Below are 27862 nucleotides of genomic sequence, written 5' to 3'. Positions count from 1 at the left end.
AAACGCTGAAATCACTTTTCTTGTATTCTTATAATATGCCCTTATACAAAGAATCAAGTCCCGCACTCAAAAAAATATTTGATGTGCATACAAACTTTAAACCCCTTTTTCACCACCTTGTAGGATGAATTTTCAAAAACGCTGAAATTACTTTTCGTGTATCCTAATAATATGCCTTTATGCAAAGATTCAAGTTCCGCACTCAAAAGAATGTTTGATCTCCATACAAATTTTCAACCCCTATTTCCAACCTTGGGGGATGAATTTTCAAAAACGCTGAAATTACTTTTCTTGTATTCTTATAATATGCCCTTATACAAAGATTCAAGCCCCGCACTCAAAAAAATATTTGATGTGCATACAAACTTTCAACCCCTTTTTCACCACCTTGGGGGATGAATGTTTAAAAACCCTGAAATTACTTTTCTTGTATTCTTATAATATGCCCGTATACAAAGATTCAAATCCCGCACTCAAAAAAATATTTGATGTGCATACTAACTTTCAACCCCTTTTTCACCACCTTGGGGGATGAATTTTCAAAAACGCTGAAATTACTTTTCTTGTATTCTTATAATATGCCCTTATACAAAGATTCAAGTCCCGCACTCAAAAAAATATTTGATGTGCATACAAACTTTCAACCCCCTTTTCACCACCTTGGGGGATGAATTTTCGAAAACGCTGAAATTAGTTTTCTCTTCTTTTATTATAATACGTTTTTACGAAGTTTCAAGTTCCTAGCTTACAATAAAATTTGAACCCCAAGACAAACTTTCATCCCCTTTTTAACCCCCTTAGGGGTTGAATTCCCTAAAATGTCGCAATCACTTTTTTTGTAATCGGCTATTATGCCTTTCTAAAAAGTTTCAAAGCATTTGTAATGGATTCAAACTTTCAACCCCTTTTTAACCTTGTTAGGGGATGAATTTTCAAAAATGCCGAAATTACTTTTCCTGTCTTATAATAATATCCCCATATACATAGTTTCAAGTCCCGCGCTCGAAATTTTTTTTAATTTCCATACAAACTTTCAACCCATTTTTCACCACCTTAGGGGATGAATTTTACAAAACGCTGAAATTAGTATTCTTGTATTTTAATAATATATCTTTTTACGAACTTTCAAATTCGTAGCTCAAAATAAAACTTGTACCCCATACAACCTTTCATCCCCTTTTTAACCCCCTTAGGGGTTGAATTTTTCAAAATCGCTTCTTATCTCTTGCACACTTTATAAATGCAACCTGGTGTGCAAATTTCAACTTTCTAGCTTTTGTAGTTTCGGCTCTGCGTTGATGAATCAGTCAGTCAGTCAGGACACTTGCATTTATATATATAGATAGATATATATATATATATAGATAGATAATGTAAATAAATGATTTTATTATTATAAAGTTGAATCAACTCACCATTTCAGAAAATGTTCGTTGATTTCCAAAGCGCTCAGACACCGCCACTCGGTGTGATATGAGAGTATACGATAGTACATCATTTTCTACATTATGATAAACTTTGAAAACAAAAACTTAACAAATAGTAACAAAATGATGCGACGCGGCGCAAGTCAAATAGGGAAATGGAAGAAGAAAAACAAATATGTCGGTAGGTCGATTTATTAGCTTAATTATAAAATAGGGTAGATTATTATTTAGTGCCGTAACAGACGGTGAAACGTAAAGGTCTGTCCAGACGCGGACAATTTTACTCCAATCTAATTAAATTGTCAATCAGGACGTGCGAACACAACCGCCAATTTGGCTCGCCGAATTCGACAACGCGACTCGCGCGATTCACAATTAGGGCACCTATTCGAGTGCAATATGTTTGATCGCGCGAACTTACGTAAATCCCGTTGTATTAGGACGACCCCTAAAACTTGCCCAATCGAAGCGATCTGTCATTTTATAACAAAACAAGGTACAGTCGCTATCAGTAATATCGGGGCGGCCGAGATGGTCAAAAATATCTGAACGCGCACTCAAATACCTTGACAATAGAGGTGTGTTCAGATATCTGTGAGCGCTTTGGTCACTCCGATATATCTGATGGCGACTGTACAATTGGCCAATGCATCGGTACGTTTAGTATGGTTTAGTATCTATATATATAAAATTGAAAAACCAGAACGGGATAAAAAACGAGGGAAGAAGCGAGATGGCGCCTTACAAATTTCTAAAAAAGTTTTTGACACGTTTCTCGAATACGACGCACGTATGATAAGAAAAAACTGTTTAAATCTATTATCTAAATACGAGAATAGAACTAGAGCATAAAAACTATCGCTTACGATGCGTATTTAATTTACAATAACCAAAAGAAATTTTCATAACAATCTTCATTTTACGATGATCGACCATTTTCGGCAACATTCGGTTGCTTTCGTTTCGGTGGTACTACAGACATACCAAATGTTTATGTTTGTCATGTTGGTATACAGTTATTGCGGTGTTTTCTTATACGAAATAAAATAAAAAGTGCTGTCAACCTCAACCTTAGTCTATGCCCATCCGAGTGACTTATGCCATATATGACTTATCAATCAAATTAGTATTATCGTATGATTATCGTGTTAATAATTTGTATTTTATTATTTTAAATTTCTTTTTGAGTTATCTTATTCAGATTGACTTTCACGGCTTCGGCAAACATTGCCATTCGTCCGGGGAACGGGCTGCCGAGATGGGCCAAAATCAAAAATACAAAGTCACTGACTTAATATAAAAGAAATAGACACACAAAGCAGAACAAAAACGTCAAGAAATGTGGATCCCAATGACGTTTCGCACCATTTGCATTGATGATAAAAACGCTTACGTAAAATTTGAGTCAAGATAAATGTTTCGTACAGAAAAGAGCTTAATGTCGTAAGCATTAAGTGTCAAATTTGCAAACATAAGTACCAACACTGTTAAAAAATTTAGTCCGATGGCACTACGTAACGTATGTACGTCAAACAACGTCAAACGAGAATAATGAACGAATGGAGTCACTTTGGTACACTTTAATATGTATTACTGTACAGGAAAACCAATTGAAGTAATAAATAAAACAAATTTAATTTAATCGGGAGCTCAAATAAAATTAATTCGTGGTTCAAATTCAAACAAATCTAATTTTTAATTCGTATGTATACGTCTTTAAATACTAATTTCCTTGAAATAAATTCTACTTATTAAATAACTGTGTATTTAAGATCTACATTTACTCATAGCGCGGGTGCACGGGGACATTTAGATACTGATTGGATTTTTTTTATAAAGTCTACCTATACTTTATAAAAAAAATCCTGTGGTTGTCACTGTGTTCCGACAGGTTTAGCATTTACAGTTAGTCGATATAAGCCCTTATTGGTGGTGTATATGTCGGAAACAGGGAAATGGGCCGAACACACAAGTGCCGTTTTGCCTTGTTTAAAACTGCATCACCCCTATCTCTTGCTATAATTAAATAGCAGTCCACTTTGCACGTCGCATAGGTTTTCTTGGAAATCTTGAATTTAAACATAATATTATTTCTTATGAATTCCATATAAAAATAAAAAAAAATATTGACCTCACATCGACTCATTAGATTTTTGTTCCTTAACATCCCTTCTTTGGTACTAACAAATTAATTTATTCAAATCCATAAAATTACCACCAGATTACATAAATTATGTAATGCTATCCAAAGAACTAACCGAAAGAAATACATTCCATCCTTTTTCCTTGTTTTATCATTGTTATTTTTACATATTTTAACGGCACATTTCGTAATTGTTGACAACTTCACATTTGAGCGTTTCAAACAAGACTAAACGAAAAAGTAATGCATGATCTGTTTTGACATCACTTTTGTGGGGCCATTTTTGGCGGCTGATTGGGTATCCAGTTCTTTATACTATATCAATGTACAAAGTTGATAGCAAGTTAATGTTAATATGAAGCCCATCAGTTCAAGGGATACCACGGGCACCAGCCCGTAATAATGTGTGTATGTTAATTATACTTTAATGACTTTACAGATATATTATAAGCAATTCGGGAACTGTTTTCTCGCGTAATACGATACGACTCGATCAGGTAGGATTTTTTCTTCTTGCTGAACAGTCACCATCAGATATATATATCGGAAATTAATCTAATGAACGTTTTTGCTATTGGGCTTATAAAAATTAATAATAATTTTATGTTGAAACAAGTTTTAAATAAATACCTACGTAGATGAAAAAATACAATCTTGCCTTTTATCAAATCACATAATTTTTTGAGAAATTTGCGAATTAGTTATCCAAATACCTATCGGTTACAAATAGAAAGTCCCTACCACAGTTATAAACCCTGGCAAGGTTCAATACATAATAATATCGGTATTTATATAACTAAACATAAGACAAACTCTTTATTTCATTTGACGTGAGCGGAGCTGCGGGCCCGTCTAGTAGGATATAACAATACCGTTTGATGCTGTGAAAATATATTTAGACACAAAGGCTATGGCAGACACATTGCAGAACTCGCATAGATCATAACATAATCTTATATTAAAAATTCGCTGTAGCAAGTACAGTTCCCTGCAATAACATGTTACACAACGAAGGCCGCAAAAATATCTGGCACGATCTTATTTGTAGAGCCTTAAGAGCGTGTCACATATTTTTGCGGCCTTCAGAGATTGACATATTATTGCAGGTACTGTATTGAGATAGGCATCAGATAGAAGATCAGTTAAGTTAAAGATAACTTAGAAACTGCAAGGAAATTAAAATTTTGTAAGAACGTATATATTGACCACCCAGTACGGTGCGGTGTGATGGTTGCAATCTAATCGTCTTTCATAACATGCATCACTCTAGTAAGTCTAGCATTTGTTCACAGGCACCTTTACAATAATAGAGTAAATAATAATAGTGGCAAGTTAAATAAGGCGGTTTCGCGGCCGACTCCCTGACACGTGTGTTTTTAGTCTTAAGATATATTTTATAATAATATGTATGCTAGTTGTAAAGTATTTATCTATGGGCCAATAGTTGCCTGAAAATAAAGTTATTCATTTCATTTCAATAATAATAACACTTTAAAAATTTAAATTAGTGTACCTATCCATTACAAAAAAAAACTAAGTTTTAGCTTAAATATCGTCGACTTAAATCACAAATATTTATTCGTTCTTTGAGTAGCATTCTTGCAATTACATATTTTTCATTTCTCATGCTCTGAAAGAACCTTCTTGTGGTTCTAAAAAGTGTGCAGAAAGTGATACGTTTCTTTCTGCAGCAACTTACTTTACGATTTTTTACGATAATCAATTGACTCAATCAATTTTTTTTTCCAATTTTTTTTTTTTTTGCAATTGACTATTTGATAGGCTTTTTTACCCTTTGTGTACGGAGCCCTGAAGACCATACCTTTCCAGTTCCTCCTCGGAATGGGCAAATGTGCAGGCGTTGCCGCGCGGGCAAAAGGACCGTGCGGCGGCGTCGCGGCACATGGACACCTTGTATTTGGAGTGGGTGGGGGTGGTCGCCGCCGCTTGGGGGGGGGGTTGACCTGCAACCGGGGTGACGTATTAGGGCCTTCCCACAGGTCGATAATGGACGAGTACAACCCTAGTATAGTATGGCTCTTCTGAGGTGAACTTTTCGCTTCGAACCTTAATCTTTCAAACAAAGGCCATTGTCTCTATTATCGCAAAGCCGCTAGCTCGAGCGTTAGCACGTGCCAGTACAACATTCATATTGAAAAACAACCGGTATCGTCATAGCCATACTATAGCACGGTCGCATTTTTATCGTTTATCACCATGCCTGTCACGTTCTAACAAGTATGTAAGTGCGAAAGTGACGGGCATAGTGATAGTCGATAAAAATGGAACCGTACTGAGCCCGCAAGATTGCATGTCAAATAATCTAAGAACAAATTAAGTTGCTTTTTATGTAAATATTTTAAGTGTTATTTCAAGTAGACACTAGAGATGCAACTATCCGTTGCAAAATTCGACAAATTTACTGGATTACTAGTTTACCATCTGGGTAGGAAGGTCGGATGGCAGTCGCTTTCGTAAAAACTAGTGCCTACGCCAATTCTTGGGATTAGTTGCCAAGCGGACCCCAGGCTGCCATGAGCCGTGGCAATAGTGCCACGACAAGGCGAGGAAGATGATGATGATAATACCATAGAGAGAAAATACATAGATTGCTGACTCCATACATCAGTTTTGGTACCAAAAAGACTTTTATTTTCACAGTCGACATCTAGCATCGAGTAGTGGAATTATCAGTACTGATACTTGACAATAGATGTAGCACCGACCGGAAAGTCTTATGTTGTTGAGCATTAGACTTTCTAGTCGGTGCTACGTCTATTGTCAAGTAGCAGTACTGATAATTCCGCTACTCGATGCTTGATGTCGACTGTGAAAATAATAGTCTTGGTACCAAAACAGATGTATAGAGTGAGCACTCTTGTCTTACTACATTTCTCTATGAAGATACTCACTAGTAGAGGGTTCCGGGGGCTTCTGGTTGTGAAAGGTGCTCCGCTGCAGGTAGTGTATGAGCCCGGAGACCACTTCCTTCAGGGAGGTCATCACTTCGGCTAGCTGCTGCCATGAGGGACTCTTGGCGTCTAAAGAAAAAGACAATAGGCAAAAGACTAGTCAATGGTTGGTAGTTTATGTGACTAATACCATAGAGAAATATAGTAAGACAAGAGTGCTCACTCCATACATCAGTTTTGGTACCAAAAAGACTATTATTTTCATAGATGTAGCACCGACTGGAAAGTCTTATGTTGTTGAGCAGACTTTCCGGTCGGTGCTACATCGAATCTATTGTCAAGTAGCAGTACTGATAATTCCGCTACTCGATACTAGATGTCAACTATGAAAATAATAGTTTATTTGGTACCAAAACTGATGTATGGAGTGTGCAATCTATGTATTTTTTAGGGTTCCGTACCCAAAGGGTAAAAAACGGGACCCTATTACTAAGACTTCGCTGTCCGTCCGTCCGTCTGTCACCAGGCTGTATCTCATGAACCGCGATAGCTAGACAGTTGAAATTTTCACAAATGATGTATCTCTGTTGCCGCTATAACAACAAATACTAAAAATAAAATAAAATAAATATTTAAGGTTTGTTGCCCCCATACAACAAACACGAATTGTTTGCTCAAATTTTTGTTGATGGTGCGGACCCTCCGTGCGCGAGTCCGACTCGCACTTGGCCGGTTTTTTCTCCATGACAAAGGGGAACGCCTGTTAATGGCTACTCTGTTCGGTTACATCCTCTAAAGCTTTGGATTCCTCCGAAAACGGTGCCGTCATATGACGGCCGTCATATAGCGGCCGCAAAAGACGGCCGTCTTTACGGTGGCGACATGTGGAAAGTACCACGGCGTCATAACACACCGTCATCCACCAAGGTCAAAGCGGCAAATTTGAAAATTGTAGGCGCGATGGGATAACTTCCCATAGAAAATTTGAATTTCGCGCCTTCTCCTACTGACAAGATTTGCTTGATCATCTATAATTTACTTGGAGGATGAAATATCATCAGAAGAGGAAAATAATCGTAGTACGGAATCATTTATTCAAAATGGCGTCACCGCTATCTAATAAAACGTTCACGAAACTATCGACACCGTCATGACGGCCGTCATCTTACGTTACGTTGACAGTCAACGTAACGTAACGCCGTCTAGGAAACCGCGCCATCTTGTTTACATAGACAACGTTCTAGTGACGTCATTCAACGCTATATAGCGGCCGTAATATGACGGCACCGTTTTCGGAGGAATCCAAAGCTTAAGCGATGGGTCACCTGGGCTGGCGTCGATGGTGGCGAGCCTGTCCAGGTGCATGCTCATGACGACCAGCTGCTGCGGGTCCCCGGTGCGCTGCAGCGCTATGAACAACTCCTGCACTGACTGCGCGAAAGACTGCGGCGTTTGGAGCTTGTCTGTTGAAAAAAATTTACTGTTACACTGTGAACACCGTGCGACATAATCATTAGGTCTTTGCTGTGGGGTAATAGGCTACTAATTAGGGTTCCGTAGCCAAATGGCAAAAAACGGAACCCTTATAGATTCGTCATGTCTGTCTGTCTGTCCGTCTGTCTGTCCGTCCGTATGTCACAGCCACTTTTCTCCGAAACTATAAGAACTATACTGTTGAAACTTGGTAAGTAGATGTATTCTGTGAACCGCATTAAGATTTTCACACAAAAATAGAAAAAAAACAATAAATTTTTGGGGTTCCCCATACTTCGAACTGAAACTCAAAAAATTTTTTTTCATCAAACCCATACGTGTGGGGTATCTATGGATAGGTCTTCAAAAATGATATTGAGGTTTCTAATATCATTTTTTTCTAAACTGAATAGTTTGCGCGAGAGACACTTCCAAAGTGGTAAAATGTGTGTCCCCCCCCCCGTAACTTCTAAAATAAGAGAATGATAAAACTAAAAAAAAATATATGATGTACATTACCATGTAAACTTCCACCGAAAATTGGTTTGAACGAGATCTAGTAAGTAGTTTTTTTTTATACGTCATAAATCGCCTAAATACGGAACCCTTCATGGGCGAGTCCGACTCGCACTTGGCCGCTTTTTTTTATTTATGATATCAATCAAGCAGGTTTGTTTTTAGGATCAAATGTCTATATGGGACCTATTGCTTTATACTTCGTGTTTTTCAGCATTAGAAAAAAGGTAAACAATCTTGATGTGTCTTTTAATTGAAAAACACGTTTTAAAAATAAGTCACGGCAAATATGTAACAATTGTGAATCTAATACGATCATTTATTTTCTTCTGCTTTCGTAAGTAATAGTTACTGATTTTAAAAAAGAGCTTTTCAATTAAAAGACATGTCAAGATCGCTTACCTTCTTTCTAATGCTAAAAAAAACGAACTATAAAACAACACAAAAGTCAGTAATTATAGTCCTAGTCCGACAGTCTTATGAACTTAGAATAGGGTTATGTTTTCAAAATGACCGGCGATTATCCGAGCCTTGGCTATTACTTACCTATAATGCTTTGCATATGGCTCTTATGCGCCGTGTCTCCGTACAGCGGCGCGCTCCACTGGTCCGGGGCTATCCTGAGCCCGGCTTCGGTGGCTATTTGGACTATTTCGTATAAGGCTACCTTGGCTATTTGGACTGTTGCTTACCTATAATGCTCTGCATATGGCTCTTATGCGCCGTGTCTCCGTACAGCAGCGCGCTCCACTGGTCCGGGGCTATCCTGAGCCCGGCTTCGGTGGCTATTTGGACTATTTCGTATAAGGCTACCTTGGCTATTTGGACTGTTGCTTACCTATAATGCTCTGCATATGGCTCTTATGCGCCGTGTCTCCGTACAGCAGCGCGCTCCACTGGTCCGGGGCTATCCTGAGCCCGGCTTCGGTGGCTATTGGGACTATTTCGTATAAGGCTATGTTGGCTATTTGGACTGTTGCTTACCTATAATGCTCTGCATATGGCTCTTATGCGCCGTGTCTCCGTACAGCAGCGCGCTCCACTGGTCCGGGGCTATCCTGAGCCCGGCTTCGGTGGCTATTTGGACTATTTCGTATAAGGCTACCTTGGCTATTTGGACTGTTGCTTACCTATAATGCTCTGCATATGGCTCTTATGCGCCGTGTCTCCGTACAGCAGCGCGCTCCACTGGTCCGGGGCTATCCTGAGCCCGGCTTCGGTGGCTATTTGGACTATTTCGTATAAGGCTATGTTGGCTATTTGGACTGTTGCTTACCTATAATGCTCTGCATATGGCTCTTATGCGCCGTGTCTCCGTACAGCAGCGCGCTCCACTGGTCCGGGGCTATCCTGAGCCCGGCTTCGGTGGCTATTTGGACTATTTCGTATAAGGCTACCTTGGCTATTTGGACTGTTGCTTACCTATAATGCTCTGCATATGGCTCTTATGCGCCGTGTCTCCGTACAGCAGCGCGCTCCACTGGTCCGGGGCTATCCTGAGCCCGGCTTCGGTGGCTATTTGGACTATTTCGTATAAGGCTATGTTGGCTATTTGGACTGTTGCTTACCTATAATGCTCTGCATATGGCTCTTATGCGCCGTGTCTCCGTACAGCAGCGCGCTCCACTGGTCCGGGGCTATCCTGAGCCCGGCTTCGGTGGCTATTTGGACTATTTCGTATAAGGCTACCTTGGCTATTTGGACTGTTGCTTACCTATAATGCTCTGCATATGGCTCTTATGCGCCGTGTCTCCGTACAGCAGCGCGCTCCACTGGTCCGGGGCTATCCTGAGCCCGGCTTCGGTGGCTATTTGGACTATTTCGTATAAGGCTATGTTGGCTATTTGGACTGTTGCTTACCTATAATGCTCTGCATATGGCTCTTATGCGCCGTGTCTCCGTACAGCAGCGCGCTCCACTGGTCCGGGGCTATCCTGAGCCCGGCTTCGGTGGCTATTTGGACTATTTCGTATAAGGCTACCTTGGCTATTTGGACTGTTGCTTACCTATAATGCTCTGCATATGGCTCTTATGCGCCGTGTCTCCGTACAGCAGCGCGCTCCACTGGTCCGGGGCTATCCTGAGCCCGGCTTCGGTGGCTATTGGGACTATTTCGTATAAGGCTACCTTGGCTATTTGGACTGTTGCTTACCTATAATGCTCTGCATATGGCTCTTATGCGCCGTGTCTCCGTACAGCAGCGCGCTCCACTGGTCCGGGGCTATCCTGAGCCCGGCTTCGGTGGCTATTTGGACTATTTCGTATAAGGCTACCTTGGCTATTTGGACTGTTGCTTACCTATAATGCTCTGCATATGGCTCTTATGCGCCGTGTCTCCGTACAGCAGCGCGCTCCACTGGTCCGGGGCTATCCTGAGCCCGGCTTCGGTGGCTATTTGGACTATTTCGTATAAGGCTACCTTGGCTATTTGGACTGTTGCTTACCTATAATGCTCTGCATATGGCTCTTATGCGCCGTGTCTCCGTACAGCAGCGCGCTCCACTGGTCCGGGGCTATCCTGAGCCCGGCTTCGGTGGCTATTGGGACTATTTCGTATAAGGCTACCTTGGCTATTTGGACTGTTGCTTACCTATAATGCTCTGCATATGGCTCTTATGCGCCGTGTCTCCGTACAGCAGCGCGCTCCACTGGTCCGGGGCTATCCTGAGCCCGGCTTCGGTGGCTATTTGGACTATTTCGTATAAGGCTACCTTGGCTATTTGGACTGTTGCTTACCTATAATGCTCTGCATATGGCTCTTATGCGCCGTGTCTCCGTACAGCAGCGCGCTCCACTGGTCCGGGGCTATCCTGAGCCCGGCTTCGGTGGCTATTTGGACTATTTCGTATAAGGCTACCTTGGCTATTTGGACTGTTGCTTACCTATAATGCTCTGCATATGGCTCTTATGCGCCGTGTCTCCGTACAGCAGCGCGCTCCACTGGTCCGGGGCTATCCTGAGCCCGGCTTCGGTGGCTATTGGGACTATTTCGTATAAGGCTACCTTGGCTATTTGGACTGTTGCTTACCTATAATGCTCTGCATATGGCTCTTATGCGCCGTGTCTCCGTACAGCAGCGCGCTCCACTGGTCCGGGGCTATCCTGAGCCCGGCTTCGGTGGCTATTGGGACTATTTCGTATAAGGCTACCTTGGCTATTTGGACTGTTGCTTACCTATAATGCTCTGCATATGGCTCTTATGCGCCGTGTCTCCGTACAGCAGCGCGCTCCACTGGTCCGGGGCTATCCTGAGCCCGGCTTCGGTGGCTATTTGGACTATTTCGTATAAGGCTACCTTGGCTATTTGGACTGTTGCTTACCTATAATGCTCTGCATATGGCTCTTATGCGCCGTGTCTCCGTACAGCAGCGCGCTCCACTGGTCCGGGGCTATCCTGAGCCCGGCTTCGGTGGCTATTGGGACTATTTCGTATAAGGCTACCTTGGCTATTTGGACTGTTGCTTACCTATAATGCTCTGCATATGGCTCTTATGCGCCGTGTCTCCGTACAGCAGCGCGCTCCACTGGTCCGGGGCTATCCTGAGCCCGGCTTCGGTGGCTATTTGGACTATTTCGTATAAGGCTATGTTGGCTATTTGGACTGTTGCTTACCTATAATGCTCTGCATATGGCTCTTATGCGCCGTGTCTCCGTACAGCAGCGCGCTCCACTGGTCCGGGGCTATCCTGAGCCCGGCTTCGGTGGCTATTTGGACTATTTCGTATAAGGCTACCTTGGCTATTTGGACTGTTGCTTACCTATAATGCTCTGCATATGGCTCTTATGCGCCGTGTCTCCGTACAGCAGCGCGCTCCACTGGTCCGGGGCTATCCTGAGCCCGGCTTCGGTGGCTATTTGGACTATTTCGTATAAGGCTACCTTGGCTATTTGGACTGTTGCTTACCTATAATGCTCTGCATATGGCTCTTATGCGCCGTGTCTCCGTACAGCAGCGCGCTCCACTGGTCCGGGGCTATCCTGAGCCCAGCTTCGGTGGCTATTTGGACAATCTGCGCGTCGTGCTCGCGCCGAAGCGACTCATAAGTGCGAAACTCTTCTTTTAGTTGCATTAGGGACGAATCCGATTCGCGTTTTGAGACCTGTTGGATAAAGATAAGGAATAGTAGATTGTTAACCAAGGGATGAAAGGCACTCATTTCGGCCGAGTTAAACACTCTGCTTTTCATTTCGAATTCGAGGAAAGTAAAATGCATGTGTGTTTTTAAAAACAGGAGTAAGTATAATTTTTTATAGTATTTTTGACGGTATTTTCAATTTAAAAATCGTACTTGGAACCTAAAATGCTCTAGTGCAGTAACGTATAATTTTCTGCACGCCGTTTAGAACAATAATGACCCTCTTTAAAGATCGGTTTTCCTAGGATAGCGGTGCCGTCATATAGCGGCCGTCTCCATACTAAATAATACGGCTAAATATGGATGTCCTAGTATTTGTATGGAGACGGCCGCTATATGACGGCACCGCTTTCGGAGGAAACCAAAGCTTTAGAGAATGAGAATTGAAAAATAACATGTGTACGTTTTACATAGGTTGGATACCTTCAGTTGGTTCTTTCACATATTACAGAGTGATTTTGTTATCTCTGACCAAAAACTGAGGGGTGAAAATGTAGTTTATACTAACCAACTTTTACTATGGGGCCAACCCTGAAATCGCGGAACCTCCAAATACTTGTTTATTTGATTTATAGTTAGGTACCTTAAAACGAAGCGCGATATAGTAGTAGTAGTTGGACGCCTGAGGGAACTATGGTTCCAACCGTCGGACGTGTAAAAACGTCCGACGTATATAAACGTCCGACGTGTATAAACGTCCGACGTGTATAAACGTCCGACGTGTATATACGTCCGACGTGTATAAACGTCCGACGTGTATAAACGTCCGACGTGTATATACGTCCGACGTGTATAGACGTCCGACGTGTATAAACGTTACCTTGAAACACGACGCGCGGTACAATAGTTGAACCACATGGCCGATGCTCGTTTTCGACGCCTGAGGGAACTGAGGCTCCAACCGTTGGACCACGAACATCACCAGCACCTCAAATAATACATACATAAGAATAAGTTTTTGGCAAAATTTTCATTATTTGGTACAAGCTTTTATCGCTGACTGTACTTTTCTTTCCACAGACAACTAATACTCGTCGAGACAATTCTAAACACCCATAACCATACCTCGCAACCGAGCTAGCAAATCTGTAGCAGTTGTACGTCAGGGTTATCACTACTACGCATAAACTAAAGTACAAAAAATATTTTTTCTTTGTTTTCAAACACACCAATATTTTCAAGCAGTGAAAATTCCATGTTAATATTTGAAAGAAATGCGTAAAAAAACGTGATTTTATAAACAAAATAACAGATACATTGAAACGCATCTAATATTGACATTGACCTGTTAATTTATATTATTTTGACACTAAATTAAACCGGGTTATATCGGAAGAGGGTCAACAAGGTTCTCGATCAATTTTATTAATCTTACATACAATAAAGTTAAAGCAAAATGGTTCATCAGAATCGCCAACCCTGACACAAAACTGTCATATGCTACGGTTTTGCTAGCTCCGTTGCGTATGTATGCCCATAACACAATTAGGTTGCCTTGTTTGCTAGCATGCAAGATTTGACCCGTACAAACAATTACATATTTGACGTCACCCTATAGGCCCGTAAGTGGGATTTTCTCCCCGCTACGCGAGGAAAACTTTAGACAAACCACGAGCGGTAATTCGTAAAGCCCCAGATCGCATATTTATGGCCCTCACCTTCGGTTCGGGCCCCAAACACCTGCGATCTGGAGCATTCACGAATTCAACTCCCTAGGTATGTAATGTACTATAACTACATACGAGTACCTACTTACATTGCAAATTAAATACAAAATAAAAATCCTCTAAGTCTACGCTATACGCCAAAAATGCCTTACATCATTTCGGAAGAGCTGATACTCTTCAAACAGCTCTATCGATATCTATCAAACATAGCTAAAAACGGCAATGAAACTCGCTTTCATGTAGAAAAAACCGCATCGACATCAGTCCATCTGTTTGAGAGCTACGATGCCACAGACAGACATACAGACGTCACGTTAGCGTCAAACGTATACCCCTATTTTAGCGTCGACGATTAATGACTATAAATACTTTACATAACTAGGAAAAACTAACGCTAAAGCTTTGGATTCCTCCGAAAACGGTGCCGTCATATGACGGCCGTCATATAGCGGCAGCAAAAGACGGCCGTCTTTACGGTGGCGACATGTGGAAAGTACCACGGCGTCATAACACACCGTCATCCACCAAGGTCAAAGCGGCAAATTTGAAAAATGTAGGCGCGATGGGATAACGTCCCATAGAAAATTTGAATTTCGCGCCTTTTCCTACTGACAAGATTTGCTTGATCATCTATAATTTACTTTGAGGATGAAATATCATCAGAAGAGGAAAATAATCGTAGTACGGAATCATTTATTCAAATCTCGTGTCATTTACTCCAAAATGGCGTCACCGCTATCTAATAAAACGTTCACGAAACTATCGACAAGGTCATGACGGCCGTCATCTTACGTTACGTTGACAATCAACGTAACGTAACGCCGTCTAGGAAACCGCGCCATCTTGTTTACATAGACAACGTTCTAGTGACGTCAGTCAACGCTATATAGCGGCCGTCATATTACGGCACCGTTTTCGGAGGAATCCAAAGCTTAATTAATAAAAATAGTTATTTGTACAACAAGAGATCAAAGTTTGATATTTCTTCGAGTGCTTATTTTGAGTCCCGTGCAAGCGAAAGATTCTATACTTATTACTAATTTAGAATCTTGAGCGTAGTAAGGGACTCAAAAGCGCACGAGATGTAAATAACTTTGATCTCGTGTAGTTCACAAAACTTTTCACCTCAGCAGTGAGAACATATTAGAGAACCCGAAAAATGTATTCCTTCTTCATCACTTACCTCTATTCACTCATGTTTTCTTAAGATATACCAACAATTAAGTTTTCACCTCAGTGAGTAAGTTTTCAGTTTTCGCATTTTGCTCATTTTGTCTCACTCAGTGAGCAAAATGCGATTTTGCTCACTGTTTTTAAGTAGCAAAGTACCCTTGTTCGAGCTGCTGAGGTGAAAAAATGTATGTCAAACAAACAAAAGGAAAAACTAAAGCTTGCGCGTTCTCCGCTTCGCTCCGCACGGAACAGCGCCATCTAACGGTTAATAGGGTAAACTCGAAGCATATGTACAAGTACCTTTCTGGACAGTGCCGACCCGTCCTCTAGGGCCAGTAGAACTAGTTTCAGGACCTCTTCTTGCATGGCGGGCCCTAGGAACTGGCAGCCCCTCGCTCTAACGGCGGCCCATAGGTTCGCGCTCAGTTGTTGTGGATTCTAGAATATAAACATAATAATATAGGGTAACCATCAAATCAGTTTATTAAACATTCTTTTTAGGGATTATTACATAAGTGCGACCCCAAGTGTGCGATGCACGATTGTGCGACATATTTTTTTTAACGACACTGCAATTCTGCGAAGTGATATTGTGCGACATATCACTATTCGACCAAACTATAGTCCGGCAGTATTTTTGATCGAAGTTAAATTGTGCGACATATTACGGCTCGACAATACTTCTAGTGCACGACAGTATTTGTGGGTCTACGGGTAATTTATTTTTAACATGGTCTCAGCACTCACTGTTTCTTCTCAAAAAACATTTCCTTTACAGCTCCTATTTCTAGGCGCTTTGGCCTTCGGGCATCTGAAGCTACCTAACGAACCTAACCTACCTATTGATTTATATTTCGCACACATGATGATTCGCTCAAACGGCACATAGTATAGTCGTGCATCGCCTAATAATGTTTCGCACGAACAATAGTTCCCACAAATGACATGTCGTACAATCGTACATCGCCTAATCATACGTCGCACTAACAATACTTCGCACAAGCGTGTGTCGCACTCCCGTAGTAAAGCCTCCTTTTTATGGGTGAATCAACTTTTTCTTGTCACTCGTTGCCATGGTTACGCTCTCCTCGGTCACTCTTTAAAACCGGATTTTTAAGCATTTAAATTCACCAAACAAGCTTTTTTGTGATACTTATAAACCCTTTCCATTGAGGGTCGTCTACCAAGCGTGTCAGAAGTCAGAAGAAGGTGGTGTACAATGTCTTCTAACAAACTATGCTACTATTGTTGTCTCTTGGCTGACCGGACAGAATAACAACAAGAAATAGTTGATCCATCCAGTTGACGGCCCGTATTGATTATTAATTAATTATATTGCGTTACGTATATATTTTTAATTTACACGGGCACAGTTCCCAAGCGCGGCCCGCGGACGCGACTGTTATAAGCGATCAGTGACGCTCCGCTGCCAGCCCTCCTCATTTATGACGCAACACTATATAAGTATCATTAACCTAGTGTTGCAGTATCAGCAGAGACACTTTTTCTCTCGCCTAATGACCTCGCCGCTCGCGCGCACTACTCCCGTCCCTCCTCATTTATGACGCAACACTATATATCATTAACCTAATGTTGTAGTATCAGCAGAGACACTTCTTCTCTCGCCTAATGACCTCGCCGCTCGCGCGCACTACTCCCGTCCCTCCTCATTTATGACGCAACACTATATAAGTATCATTAACCTAATGTTGTAGTATCAGCAGACACTTCTCCTCTCGCCTAATGACCTCGCCGCTCGCGAGCACTACTCCCGTCCCTCCTCATTTATGACGCCACACTATATAAGTATCATTAACTTAGTGTTGTAGTATCAGCAGAGACACTTCTTCTTTCGCCTAATGACCTCGCCGCTCGCGCGCTCTACCCCCGTCCCTCTTCATTTATGACGCAACACTATTTGTACCACTAACCTGATGCTGCAGTATCAGCTCAGTGACTCTTCTCTCACCTAGCGACCGCATGCCCCCCCCCCCCTTCTCATATATGGCGCAACATTACATAACCGTCACCATAGAGAAATATAGTAAGACAAGAGTGCTCACTCCATACATCAGTTAGACTATTAATTTCAGTGTCTACATCTAGCATCGAGTAGCGGAACTATCAGTACCGCTACTTGACAATAGATGTAGCACCGACCGGAAAGTCTTATCTCAACAGCAGAAGACTTTCCGGTCGGTGCTACATCTATTGCCAAGTAGCAGTACTGATAGTTCCGCTACTCGATGCTAGATGCTAATAGTCTTTTAGGTACTACAACTGATGTATGGAGTGAGCAATCTATGTATTTTTTTCTCTATGCCGTCACGTACCTGATGTTGTAGTATCAGTTCAGTGACGCTTCGCTCGCCTAACGACCGCGCCGCCCGCGCGCACCGCCCCCGCCCCTCCTCGTCTGTGACGCAACATTGCAGGAGCGTCACAAGCTTGCGTTGCATCGGCCGGGAGAGGCGACCGGCTACGGTGTTGTTGGATACTGTTAATTAAAAATGTTGAAGCCACATTCAAATAAAAACCTAAATTCATTTTTTTTTATATGAGCCTAGGGTGTCCCACTGCTGGGCAAAAGCCTCCCTTTCCACGTATCCCGGTATTGACTCGTCTCCCACCAGTTCCTGTCAAAGGCGTCAAGGTCGTCTCGCAAACGCCGTCGAGGTTTGCCGCGACCCCGGGTTTGATGTGGGATGTGGGACCCAATTGGTTGTTATTTTAGCCCACAAATCATCCGGCATACGGCAAACGTGTCCCGCCCAGTCCCACTTCAGCTTGGCGGCTGTTTTAGCCACGTCCGCTATTTGAGTTTTGGAGCGTAAGTAGTAAAGTGTTTTTGATGCGATCGGTCGGTCAATTTCATTTAAATAATGAAGTAAATAGTGACTTTGGCCGGCACTATCTATGTGATGCTGGCTTTGACAATGACATGAAGTCGATGTTGGTCAAAATTTCTTGATATGTTACATGACAACACTGATTTAAATGTTCACGATTTTTACTCATTATTATTCACAACTACGGGACTTAATCGCGTAAAATTAAGTTTTAAAATTTACCTCCGAAGTTTCAAGGACGGCGTTGTCCCCGTAATGTTACATCTGTACCGAAATCCGACGAATGCAACCAATATACATCAAAACTTTTCAAAAACCTGAATTATTACAGATAAACCTGTACAAATAGCGTGCGCAACACTACTTAACATATCGCTGGCCCAATATTACAGGGTTCTATGTAACATTTTCAAGATAGTTGAAATTCGACTTAATGTCACTATGACAATGTTCAAATTTCAGTTTGATAAAAGTGAAACATAGAACCCTGTAATATTGGGCCAGCGATATGCTTTACACATAGGTATTACCTATACAGGGTGGGTAAGTAAGACAAGGATGTATAAACTCACCGTTGCCCGTATATTTCAGTATGACGGCCAAGTTCTCCATACAGCGCACGACGGAGTCGTACGCTCTCCTGTCTCGCTCGCACAGCGCCGCTATACAGGGTGGGTGGTATGGCTGGGACGGGGGCGTGTAACCAGCCAGTTGGAGCAGAGCTGTGTTCACTACCAGCTCTTCCGGCTCCACTTGTATTACTGTCTGTAAATTATAATCTAATACCTTTAAACGAGCAATTCTTGTTTATTTATATTATATATATATATATTTCGGGGATCTCGGAAACGGCTGTAACGATTTCGATTAAATTTGCTATATGGGGGTTTTCGGGGGCGAAAAATCGATCCAGCTAGGTCTTATCTCTGGGAAAACGCGCATTTTCGAGTTTTTATATGTTTTCCGAGCGAAGCTCGGTCACCCAGATATTATAAACATCAACTTGTTAAATTGGCTACTTTCCTACTAGTCAAATCAGCTTCTTTTTTAGAACTGTCAAAACGATTTTCCAATATGGAATTTATATGAAAACGTGTGTAACGTCACGGTCAACTCGCCTACTTTTTATATTTCTATATGATTTATTAAATAGAAATTGTGTTTCAAAATAATTTCTATCTATGTATTTCTAAGAATTATCTGGTGCTTTATTTGAAAGTACCCAATTTGTGCCGTATATTCGGCAAAACGTAAAAATATTAAGATAAAAAGTCATTTTATGTCGCAATAATATATTTAAACTCCATATTTTCATACAAATTAATGAAGACATGGCTACACTTTGTCCTGAAACGATCTACAACTACAATCTCAGTAGAGTCACCTGCAATAATATGTTACACAACGAAAGCCGCAAAAATATCTGACACGATCTTATTTGTAGAGCCAATAGAGCGTGTTACATATTTTAGCGGCCTTCGAAGAGTAACATATGTATTATTGCAGGTGACTGTAGCCGTTTTCACAGCGACTGCGTTCTACCAAGAGCTTACCTGGTCGAAAGGGCATCGTTTCTTATGCAGGTGTTTGAGGCAGTGCCTAATACAGAGTCCTGACAGGGCTTTGTAAAGACTGCTGCCATTAGATAAAAAAGATAATACATAGTTTATTCAAGTAGGCATATTAAAATGCGCTTATGAACGTCAAATAGTTCTTACAAACATGAAATTTGTTTGGCAATTTTGGCACGTGTGACAGTGACAATCAACTTGTTTTCGTACCGCCGGCGGTACACAACAAGTACCTATCAAGAGCTTACCTGGTCGAAAGGGCATTGTTTCTTATGCAGGTGTTTGAGGCAGTGCCTACAGAGGGTGTGGCCGCAGCCGAGGCTGACGGGGCTCTGGGGCGGAGCGCCGAACTCGCGCCGGCAGACCGGACAGTTCCGGTAGTCGTTCCATTGTGGCGCCTGGATTGGCATTCTGGAGAAGATGAAACAATGTTAGGAATCAAACAAATAAAGATACATACATATATAGTACATACTTAATGGCGCAGCGAGCCAAAATGAGTCTTGGCCTCCGACACGAGTACACGCCAGTTGTCTCGATCCTGTGCCATCTCCCGCCAGTTGTTGGCGTGGAGATCGCGCAAGTCCGCTTCAACCGCATCGCCCCAGCGATACCTGGGACGTCCGACCGGCCTCCGCCCTACCGAGCGTCCCAGGTATGGGACGTCCGACCTGCCTCCGCCCTCTACCGAGCGTCCCAGGTATGGGACGTCCGACCGGCCTCCGCCCTACCGAGCGTCCCAGGTATGGGACGTCCGACCGGCCTCCGCCCTACCGAGCGTCCCAGGTATGAGACGTCCGACCGGCCTCCGCCCTACCGAGCGTCCCAGGTATGAGACGTCCGACCGGCCTCCGCCCTACCGAGCGTCCCGGGTATGGGACGTCCGACCTGCCTCCGCCCTCTACCGAGCGTCCCAGGTATGGGACGTCCGACCGGCCTCCGCCCTACCGAGCGTCCCAGGTATGAGACGTCCGACCGGCCTCCGCCCTACTAAAAAATTGCAATAGCACATTAGGATTTTTCTATTAATCTTTTACATTTTTCAATCAAACAATACCATAAATGTATATTTCCGTCGCTGGGTTATACATACTCTAATTATGTATTAGGTTTAGCTTTAGATTAGTATTTACTGTCGGTAATCAAATAATAGATTAAGCGCTGGTGGCCTAGCGGTAAGAGCATGCGACTATCAATCCGGAGGTCGCGGCGTCGCGGGTTCAAACCCCGGCACGTACCAATGAGTTTTTCGGAACTCATGTACGAAATATCATTTGATATTTACCAGTTGCTTTTCGGTGAAGGAAAACATCGTGAGGAAACCGGACTAATCCCAATAAGGCCTAGTTTCCCCTCTGGGTTGAAAGGTCAGATGGCAGTCGCTTTCGAAAAATCTAGAGCCTACGTCAATTCTTGGGATTAGTTGTCAAGCGGACCCCAGGCTCCCATGATCCGTGGCAAAATGCCGGGATAACGCGAGGAAGAAGAAGAATCAAATAATATATTAGTCAGCCATACGGGTGAGCACAGCAGGCAGCTTAAGCATTTTTGCTGCTTCTCATATTAGCCAAACTGACGGGGGCAGAAGCTGAGGGTATCTTTCTCTTTTACTCTAATAAAGGCGTAATTAAAGTGACAGAGAAAAATGCCCGCATTTTGCGAAATTCGGTTTCGCGGTAGCCCCTCTGAGTTGGCGTCGGTTCGAAACCGGTAGGAACTACATCTTTGTCCCTTTTGCCGTGGAAACCATTGGCTGTTGCACCGAGGCCAAAGGCACTTATTTATTTAACCTTTTTTGCACAATACAAGATAAAGATAAGATAAGATAAAAAATAATCCGCTTATGAACGTCAAATAAAGCTACACGGGCTCCAACCCTACACCTCTGTCTCGGGAAGATTTAAATCCCCCCTCAATTAGAGGAGGGTATCCCAACACATCATCATCCCATTACATCGTATAATTAACATGCATTACGAGTAAATAAGAAAAATACAATTGAAATTACTATAGAATTCATGCAATTATATACAGTCCGTACATTACTTTGCAGAAATTAAATCATCATCTTCCTCGCGTTGTCCCGGCATTTTGCCACGGCTCATGGGAGCCTGGGGTCCGCTTAGCTTAGTTTTATACGTGCGGTCTGTGGGCAAGTTTTACACAAAGAGCCTACAACACGTTGCGAGTCCAATACAATAACATCCTTAGAATGCTGTTAAGGCTGCCGAGGCACTGTAGTGCGTCAGGCATGTTCGCCGAGGCTCGAACGGACGACTTTTATGCCATCAGACGAAAAAGAGTGGCCTCATTACTACGACGTGTGCGCGGCAGCACTAACAGCATGCTAAGGGCGTTAGACGAGCGCCTCGACTGCCCGCTCATTAAATACTGGGTAGAACTAGTCATCGGTAGGTCTAAGTAGATATAGGTTACTAACATAGTAAATAAAAATAAATAAATAAAATAAAATGCATTTATTTCAGACTTATAAGTGTCCATAGTTTGTTAGTAACAACAAAAAAAAAACTAAAAAATACTTAAACAACTATATTAGTACCTAAACCTAAGTGAAGCGAGGACCAGTGCCTGATTAGGCCACTGTCCCACCTCTCCGCTACTACGCTCAGGAGGCTGTGGCGGCTGTCACGGACTCTGCGGAGCGTCGCGGCGCAGCGCTTGCGCAGCGTCGCATAAAAACTGTCAACGTGAGCGTCCGCGAACATGCCAGACGCGCTGCAATGCCGCGGCAGCCGCAACAGCACCCTGAACGCGTCATTATATTGCACCCGCAATTTATTGATCGAGCGTTGCGTATATCTAGCCCACGAGCTGCAGGTATACAGCGATGTACAGTACGCACGGAATAGTGTAATTTTAACTTGCGCTGTACACCGACTGAACCTGCGAGCTATCATGTTAGCTCTGATCGCCAGAGCTCTTCGCTCCCTCTCGATATCCGAATCGTCGCGCAAGTCGTCGGTTACCAAGTGCCCAAGGTATTTAAACGAATTAACCCTCGTAAGCTGCTCGCCATTCAAGCGAATGGGTGGGACATGGGATGGGCACTTGGTTCCCGCCTTGAAAACCATATACTCGCTTTTCGACACATTATACTTTAAATTATGTTTTAAAGCATATGACTCACAAATATTGATGAGGGTTCGCAGTCCGCCAACCGATGGGCTCAACAGCACCATGTCATCTGCATAGCTTATGTTGTTGAATGCTACCCTGTTCACGTGGCATCCGACATGCGTGCTGCTGAGCTCACCGATAAGCTCGTTAACATACAGATTAAATAATTTTGGCGAACTTAGTCCGCCTTGCCTGACGCCACAATCCAATCCGTACTCATCAGACAAAAAGTTTCCCCATCGGACACTATTTCTCTGGCTGGCGTACCAGTATCTAAATATGCGTGTTAGCTCTCTAGGAAAATTTGTCTCGTCAAGCTTTTGCCAAAGTAAATCGTAATTTACAAGGTCAAAAGCCTTCGAGAGATCTAGAAAACACGCATAAATAGGTGTATTACGCCGAGTATAGTACTCAACAGTGTTCTTTAGACAAATGATCGCACTCTCCGTCGACAGGCCGGCTCGGAAGCCGAACTGTGCGTCGTGTAATTGCAAGCATTTGTCCAATTCCACGTTAAGTAGGCTGTCAAGTACTCTGGCTACGATTGTTGCCAGAGAAATAGGTCTGTAATTTGTCAAATCAGATATATCGCCCGTTTTGTTTTTAACAATAGGTACCACTATGGTTTTCGTCATATGCTTAGGTAAATATGAGTGTCCGATGCACAGGTTAAAGAACATTGCTAGGATTCTAGGCAAGTGAGGGCCAGCAAATTGCAAGTGCTCGACGCTTAGGGAGTCGTGACCGGGAGACTTTCCCCTTTTCATATCCCGCAATGTTTTAGTTATATCTTTTGCACTATAACGTATCTGCAGGTCACTCCCCACCTCATCGTCATGCACCCGCAACCCTTCCAACCCTACAACAGACGACACCTTATTATTAAAATGGTTCTTAAACATGTCAGCGATACCCTTGGTATCTGAAATGCCGTTGACACTAACTGAGAGTCCAGTCTTCACTTCCATTTTCTTCGTAAGTTTCCAGAAGTTACGAAAGTCACACTTTTTATGATGGGTCGCGAGCATGTCCATCTTTATTTGATCTTGGTGATCTTGGACCCAACGCAGCCTTGATTTAAAAACTTTCCGACTAATACGCATCGCGGCAAAAATATGACCCATATTTGGTTTACCACATAATATCCAGTTTTGAAAGTGAAGTCTGGCCTCCCTGTGGGCCTCACTGACATGCTTATTCCATCCTACAATTTTTCTCTTTCCAGTACCACCTGCAATGTCCTTACTGTATACAGACGCCTCACTCAATGCATTAATAATATTTATATACATGTCATCAAGAATATTAATGTGAAATGAACTGTTTGTACAACACTTGCCACAACAGTCTCGTAGTTCGGCAGGAAACTCGATCGATTTTAACAACTCGTTACATTTATCGGTGTATTTATCAATTTCACACGGTTTCCTGTCACCCCATACTATTTGTTTATGTTGTGGTGGCAGATTCACATTACACAATTTAGGTACCACTAGATTTAAATTACACTTAATGACTAGTGTTAAGTCTAAAATGTTACTTACAAAATATGGATCGTCTTTTGGTCTGAAATAAAGAATTTTTATTTTTATTTATTATTTATTAGCAACTAATCCCAGTAATTGGCGTGGGCACTAGTTTTACGAAAGCGACTGCCATCTGACCTTCCAACCCAGAGGATAAACTAGGCCCGTATGGTATTAGTCCGGTTTCCTCACGATGTTTTCCTTCACCGAAAAGCGACTGGTAAATATCAAATGATATTTCGTACATAAGTTCCGAAAAACTCATTGGTACGAGCCGGGGTTCGAACCCGCGACCTCCGGATTGCAAGTCGCACGCTCTTACCGCTATGCCACCAGCGCTTCTTTGCAGAAATTAAATAAAAATAAAAAATGTAGGTACATGAAATCATACAAATACGTAGCTCTTTCAGAAAACATTTAAATAGTTAGCCATATTAGCTCTGTATACATTACATGTATATTTTGGTACTACAATTAGTAACGTGTCACAAGTAAGCTATAATCAATAATCGACAGTACTGTAGGCCAGTGTAGGCAGTCTAGTAAATTAGATTAGGTTATTATAATATTGTCATTATAGTCGGACAGCGCGACAGACACGAGACTATACGTCTATTTCTTTACGTCATTGAATTCACTACTAATACCAGTAGCCCTACCACGAGCCTTGACACTGACCTGACACTGATATATTCGCTAACGTCGGCGTAACTTACTTTCTATGCATTTCGCTCGTACTCGCATACTTCTACTAATAATATGTGAAATTCTTTGGTACGATACGCCTCGAAAAAGAAATATACCTAAGGGCACATCTTATACAGATCAACCTAGGCGTAAACTAAGCAAAGCTTAGGTATACTGTGGGTGCTAGGCAGCGATATACATATATGTACTTATATAGATAAATACATACTTATATAATATAAGGTCAATGTGGCTAATTCCGTCATAGGGACTACTCCGTCCGCGAGACCAATATTTCTTTGATTTTCATTTGTAGGAAAAAAAACCATCTGCTTTACATTGCTGAAACTAAAAGCAATCACTGCTTTGTTGATGAAATTATCAATTTTGTTTGTTGTTCGAGAAAAACGCTAGTAGGCGGAATAGTATTTATGACGGAATAGGGTATTTGACTACTAGTCAAATCAGTTTCTTATTACGAACTGTCAAAACGATTTTGCTCCTATGGAATTTATATGAAACACTAGCATGTGATGTCACAAACAAATTACCTACTCTTTATACGGGTTTTAAAATAGAAATTGTGTCTAAAAATAACTGCTGTCTATGTTTCTCTATTAATCTTCTGGTGCTTTGTTTCATGCATGGTGTAAAATAATTTATTTTAGATACAGTGAAATACCCTATGACTCATGAACAAAAACCATCTTATCTTAGGGCCACCCCACATCTAACATCTTTCGAGCGGCGTCTGGTCAGCGCTATGGAAAATGACGTTGAGTCGACGTTCGGCCATAGAGTTGTAGACGCCGACGCTCGACAGACGCTAGATGTGGGGTGGCCCTTAATATCCAGAGTAGCAAATGGGGAGTATGTTCGTATGGAGAAGCGTTTGCGCGTGGAAGCCACATTCATCTTACATAATACAGTAAACAGTGACTCATAACTTATTTAGATACAATATGAAAATATCTCTGCACAAAGTGTACATTGTCTACATGTCAATTCTATCACCAACAAGCAAGGTATCAATGTTACAACTCATCAAACCCTAATTTCACCATTGACACCCAAATTCGCCCAAATGATATCTTATACCTTTAAACGAACAATTCTTGTACATTTATTTATTTATATATATATATTGGGGATCTCGGAAACGCCTCTAACGATTTTGATGAAATTTGCTATATGGGGGTTTTCGGGGTGGTTTTAAATCGATCTAGCTAGGCAAGGATTTATCTCTGGGAAAACGCGCATTTTTGAGTGTTTATATGTTTTCCGAACAAAGCTCGGTCTCCCAGAAATTATACAACTAAATGGCATTCGAAGATGTTGATAGACATACTACATACAAAAGTATTGTATTCTGAAACTAGCTTCAACTCACAACTTTGTCTGCACAAAATGATAATAAAAACCATCATATTCAGCAGGCTTAGAATCCACACAAGCCTTATTAGGCTTACTGTGGGCCTAGGTTGATCTGTGTAAAATCGTCTTTTTAGGGTTCCGTAGCCAAATGGCAAAAAACGGAAACCTTATGGGTTCGTCATGGCTATCTGTCTGTCTGTCCGTATGTCACAGCCACTTTTTTTTATATTGTGCATGTAAATGTCATAATGATATTCACTATTTTCTAATACAGACCCTCATTGGATAACACATCATAACAGCGCTTGTTTATCTATCATGTTCAATATTTTTTTAATCATAAGTACTATCTAATAATTTTATAAGACATATTTGAATCACAGTTCAATGTTTAGTTTGCCAGAGGTTTTTTTTTCTTTTCTACAAGCAGATTTTCATAATTAGTAGTTATTATAAAAAAATTGAGTAGTTAGATCCATCAAAGAGCACAGCTGTTGTTTAGGGATGTTATGTCAAAAGGGATCAGGCAATGTTATTGTTTTAGAATGACACGCAAGAGCCGACCATCGCCAAGCAGATATACATAACAAATATACGTATTCACACTAAATATTAGCCAGTGACTAACTCAAGGTCCTCCTTATAATTGGATAAAGAAATATACGTACAAAGTACCCTCTGACATCTGTGATAGCAGCTGTATATTCCCACAGCATAAGGACAAATCATCATCACAATACCCGACTTCCATCGCCGTAACGCCGTAACCACGCAAAACGTCCAATCATCCATTTAAACAGCATATAAATCTACAATATTTGCACTTTGCAACGCAATCTACACGACAAATATGCTAACATAATAGTGATATGATCAAAACCCAGAATATTCCAAAATATCTGACATCAAAAATGCCACCTAGGCAGGCCATCGGCGCGCTGGCCGATACATCGTCATCGGCCGCAATCAGAGCATAATCTAAATGTGTATTTACAAAGGGTAATTTGGAGTAAAAATAAATCTTATTTACCTTAAAAAGGACACGAACACTCATCACAAAAATAACACATTTGGCTTCTACCCACTTCAAAACATCATCAGTCAGCAGCCCTTTAGTACCACAGATTATGGATTTATGACAATCAAAACCACAGATAAGGGCAACCATAATGTCATGTTGAATTGTAATTACAAATGCATTCATAATCATAATTTATATTATAATTTTATGAATCACAAAATAATTAATTATTATTTTAAATAATTTCAG

The 27862-nt window shown here is 41.8% G+C and overlaps 1 protein-coding gene across 1 annotated transcript; it reads right to left on the bottom strand.

Moving 5' to 3' along the window:
* Window positions 1-4728: 4728 nt before the first annotated feature.
* Window positions 4729-27517, bottom strand: LOC134661711 (roquin-1). The gene is made up of 11 exons (XM_063517883.1): window positions 27261-27517; window positions 20116-20278; window positions 18869-19061; window positions 17781-17944; window positions 15748-15885; window positions 13428-13535; window positions 12376-12571; window positions 7808-7945; window positions 6483-6611; window positions 5393-5534; window positions 4729-4735 (listed from the first exon to the last, which is right to left on the bottom strand). Exons 1-11 carry the CDS (start codon window positions 27341-27343, stop codon window positions 4729-4731), a joined length of 1461 nt encoding a protein of 486 aa, XP_063373953.1. The 5' UTR covers window positions 27344-27517.
* Between the last annotated feature and the right edge of the window lie 345 nt (window positions 27518-27862).

The sequence above is a fragment of the Cydia amplana genome, chromosome Z, assembly GCF_948474715.1.
Source record: "Cydia amplana chromosome Z, ilCydAmpl1.1, whole genome shotgun sequence".
Lineage (NCBI taxonomy): Eukaryota > Metazoa > Arthropoda > Insecta > Lepidoptera > Tortricidae > Cydia > Cydia amplana.
The sequence above is the reverse complement of the archived record's forward strand: the minus strand, read 5'-3'. Positions and strand labels throughout refer to the sequence as shown.

What these genes read in the sequence shown, in the direction of transcription:
- LOC134661711 (XM_063517883.1), bottom strand. Translation starts at nt 27,343, where the DNA reads ATGGAAGTCGGGTATTGTGATGATGATTTGTCCTTATGCTGTGGGAAT. An exon ending in AACTGATACTACAACATCAG is followed by an intron (nt 15,886 to 17,780) that starts GTACGTGACGGC and finishes TTTATATTCTAG; the next exon opens with AATCCACAACAACTGAGCGC. An exon ending in GCCCCCGGAACCCTCTACTA is followed by an intron (nt 5,535 to 6,482) that starts GTGAGTATCTTC and finishes CCCCGGTTGCAG; the next exon opens with GTCAACCCCCCCCCCAAGCG.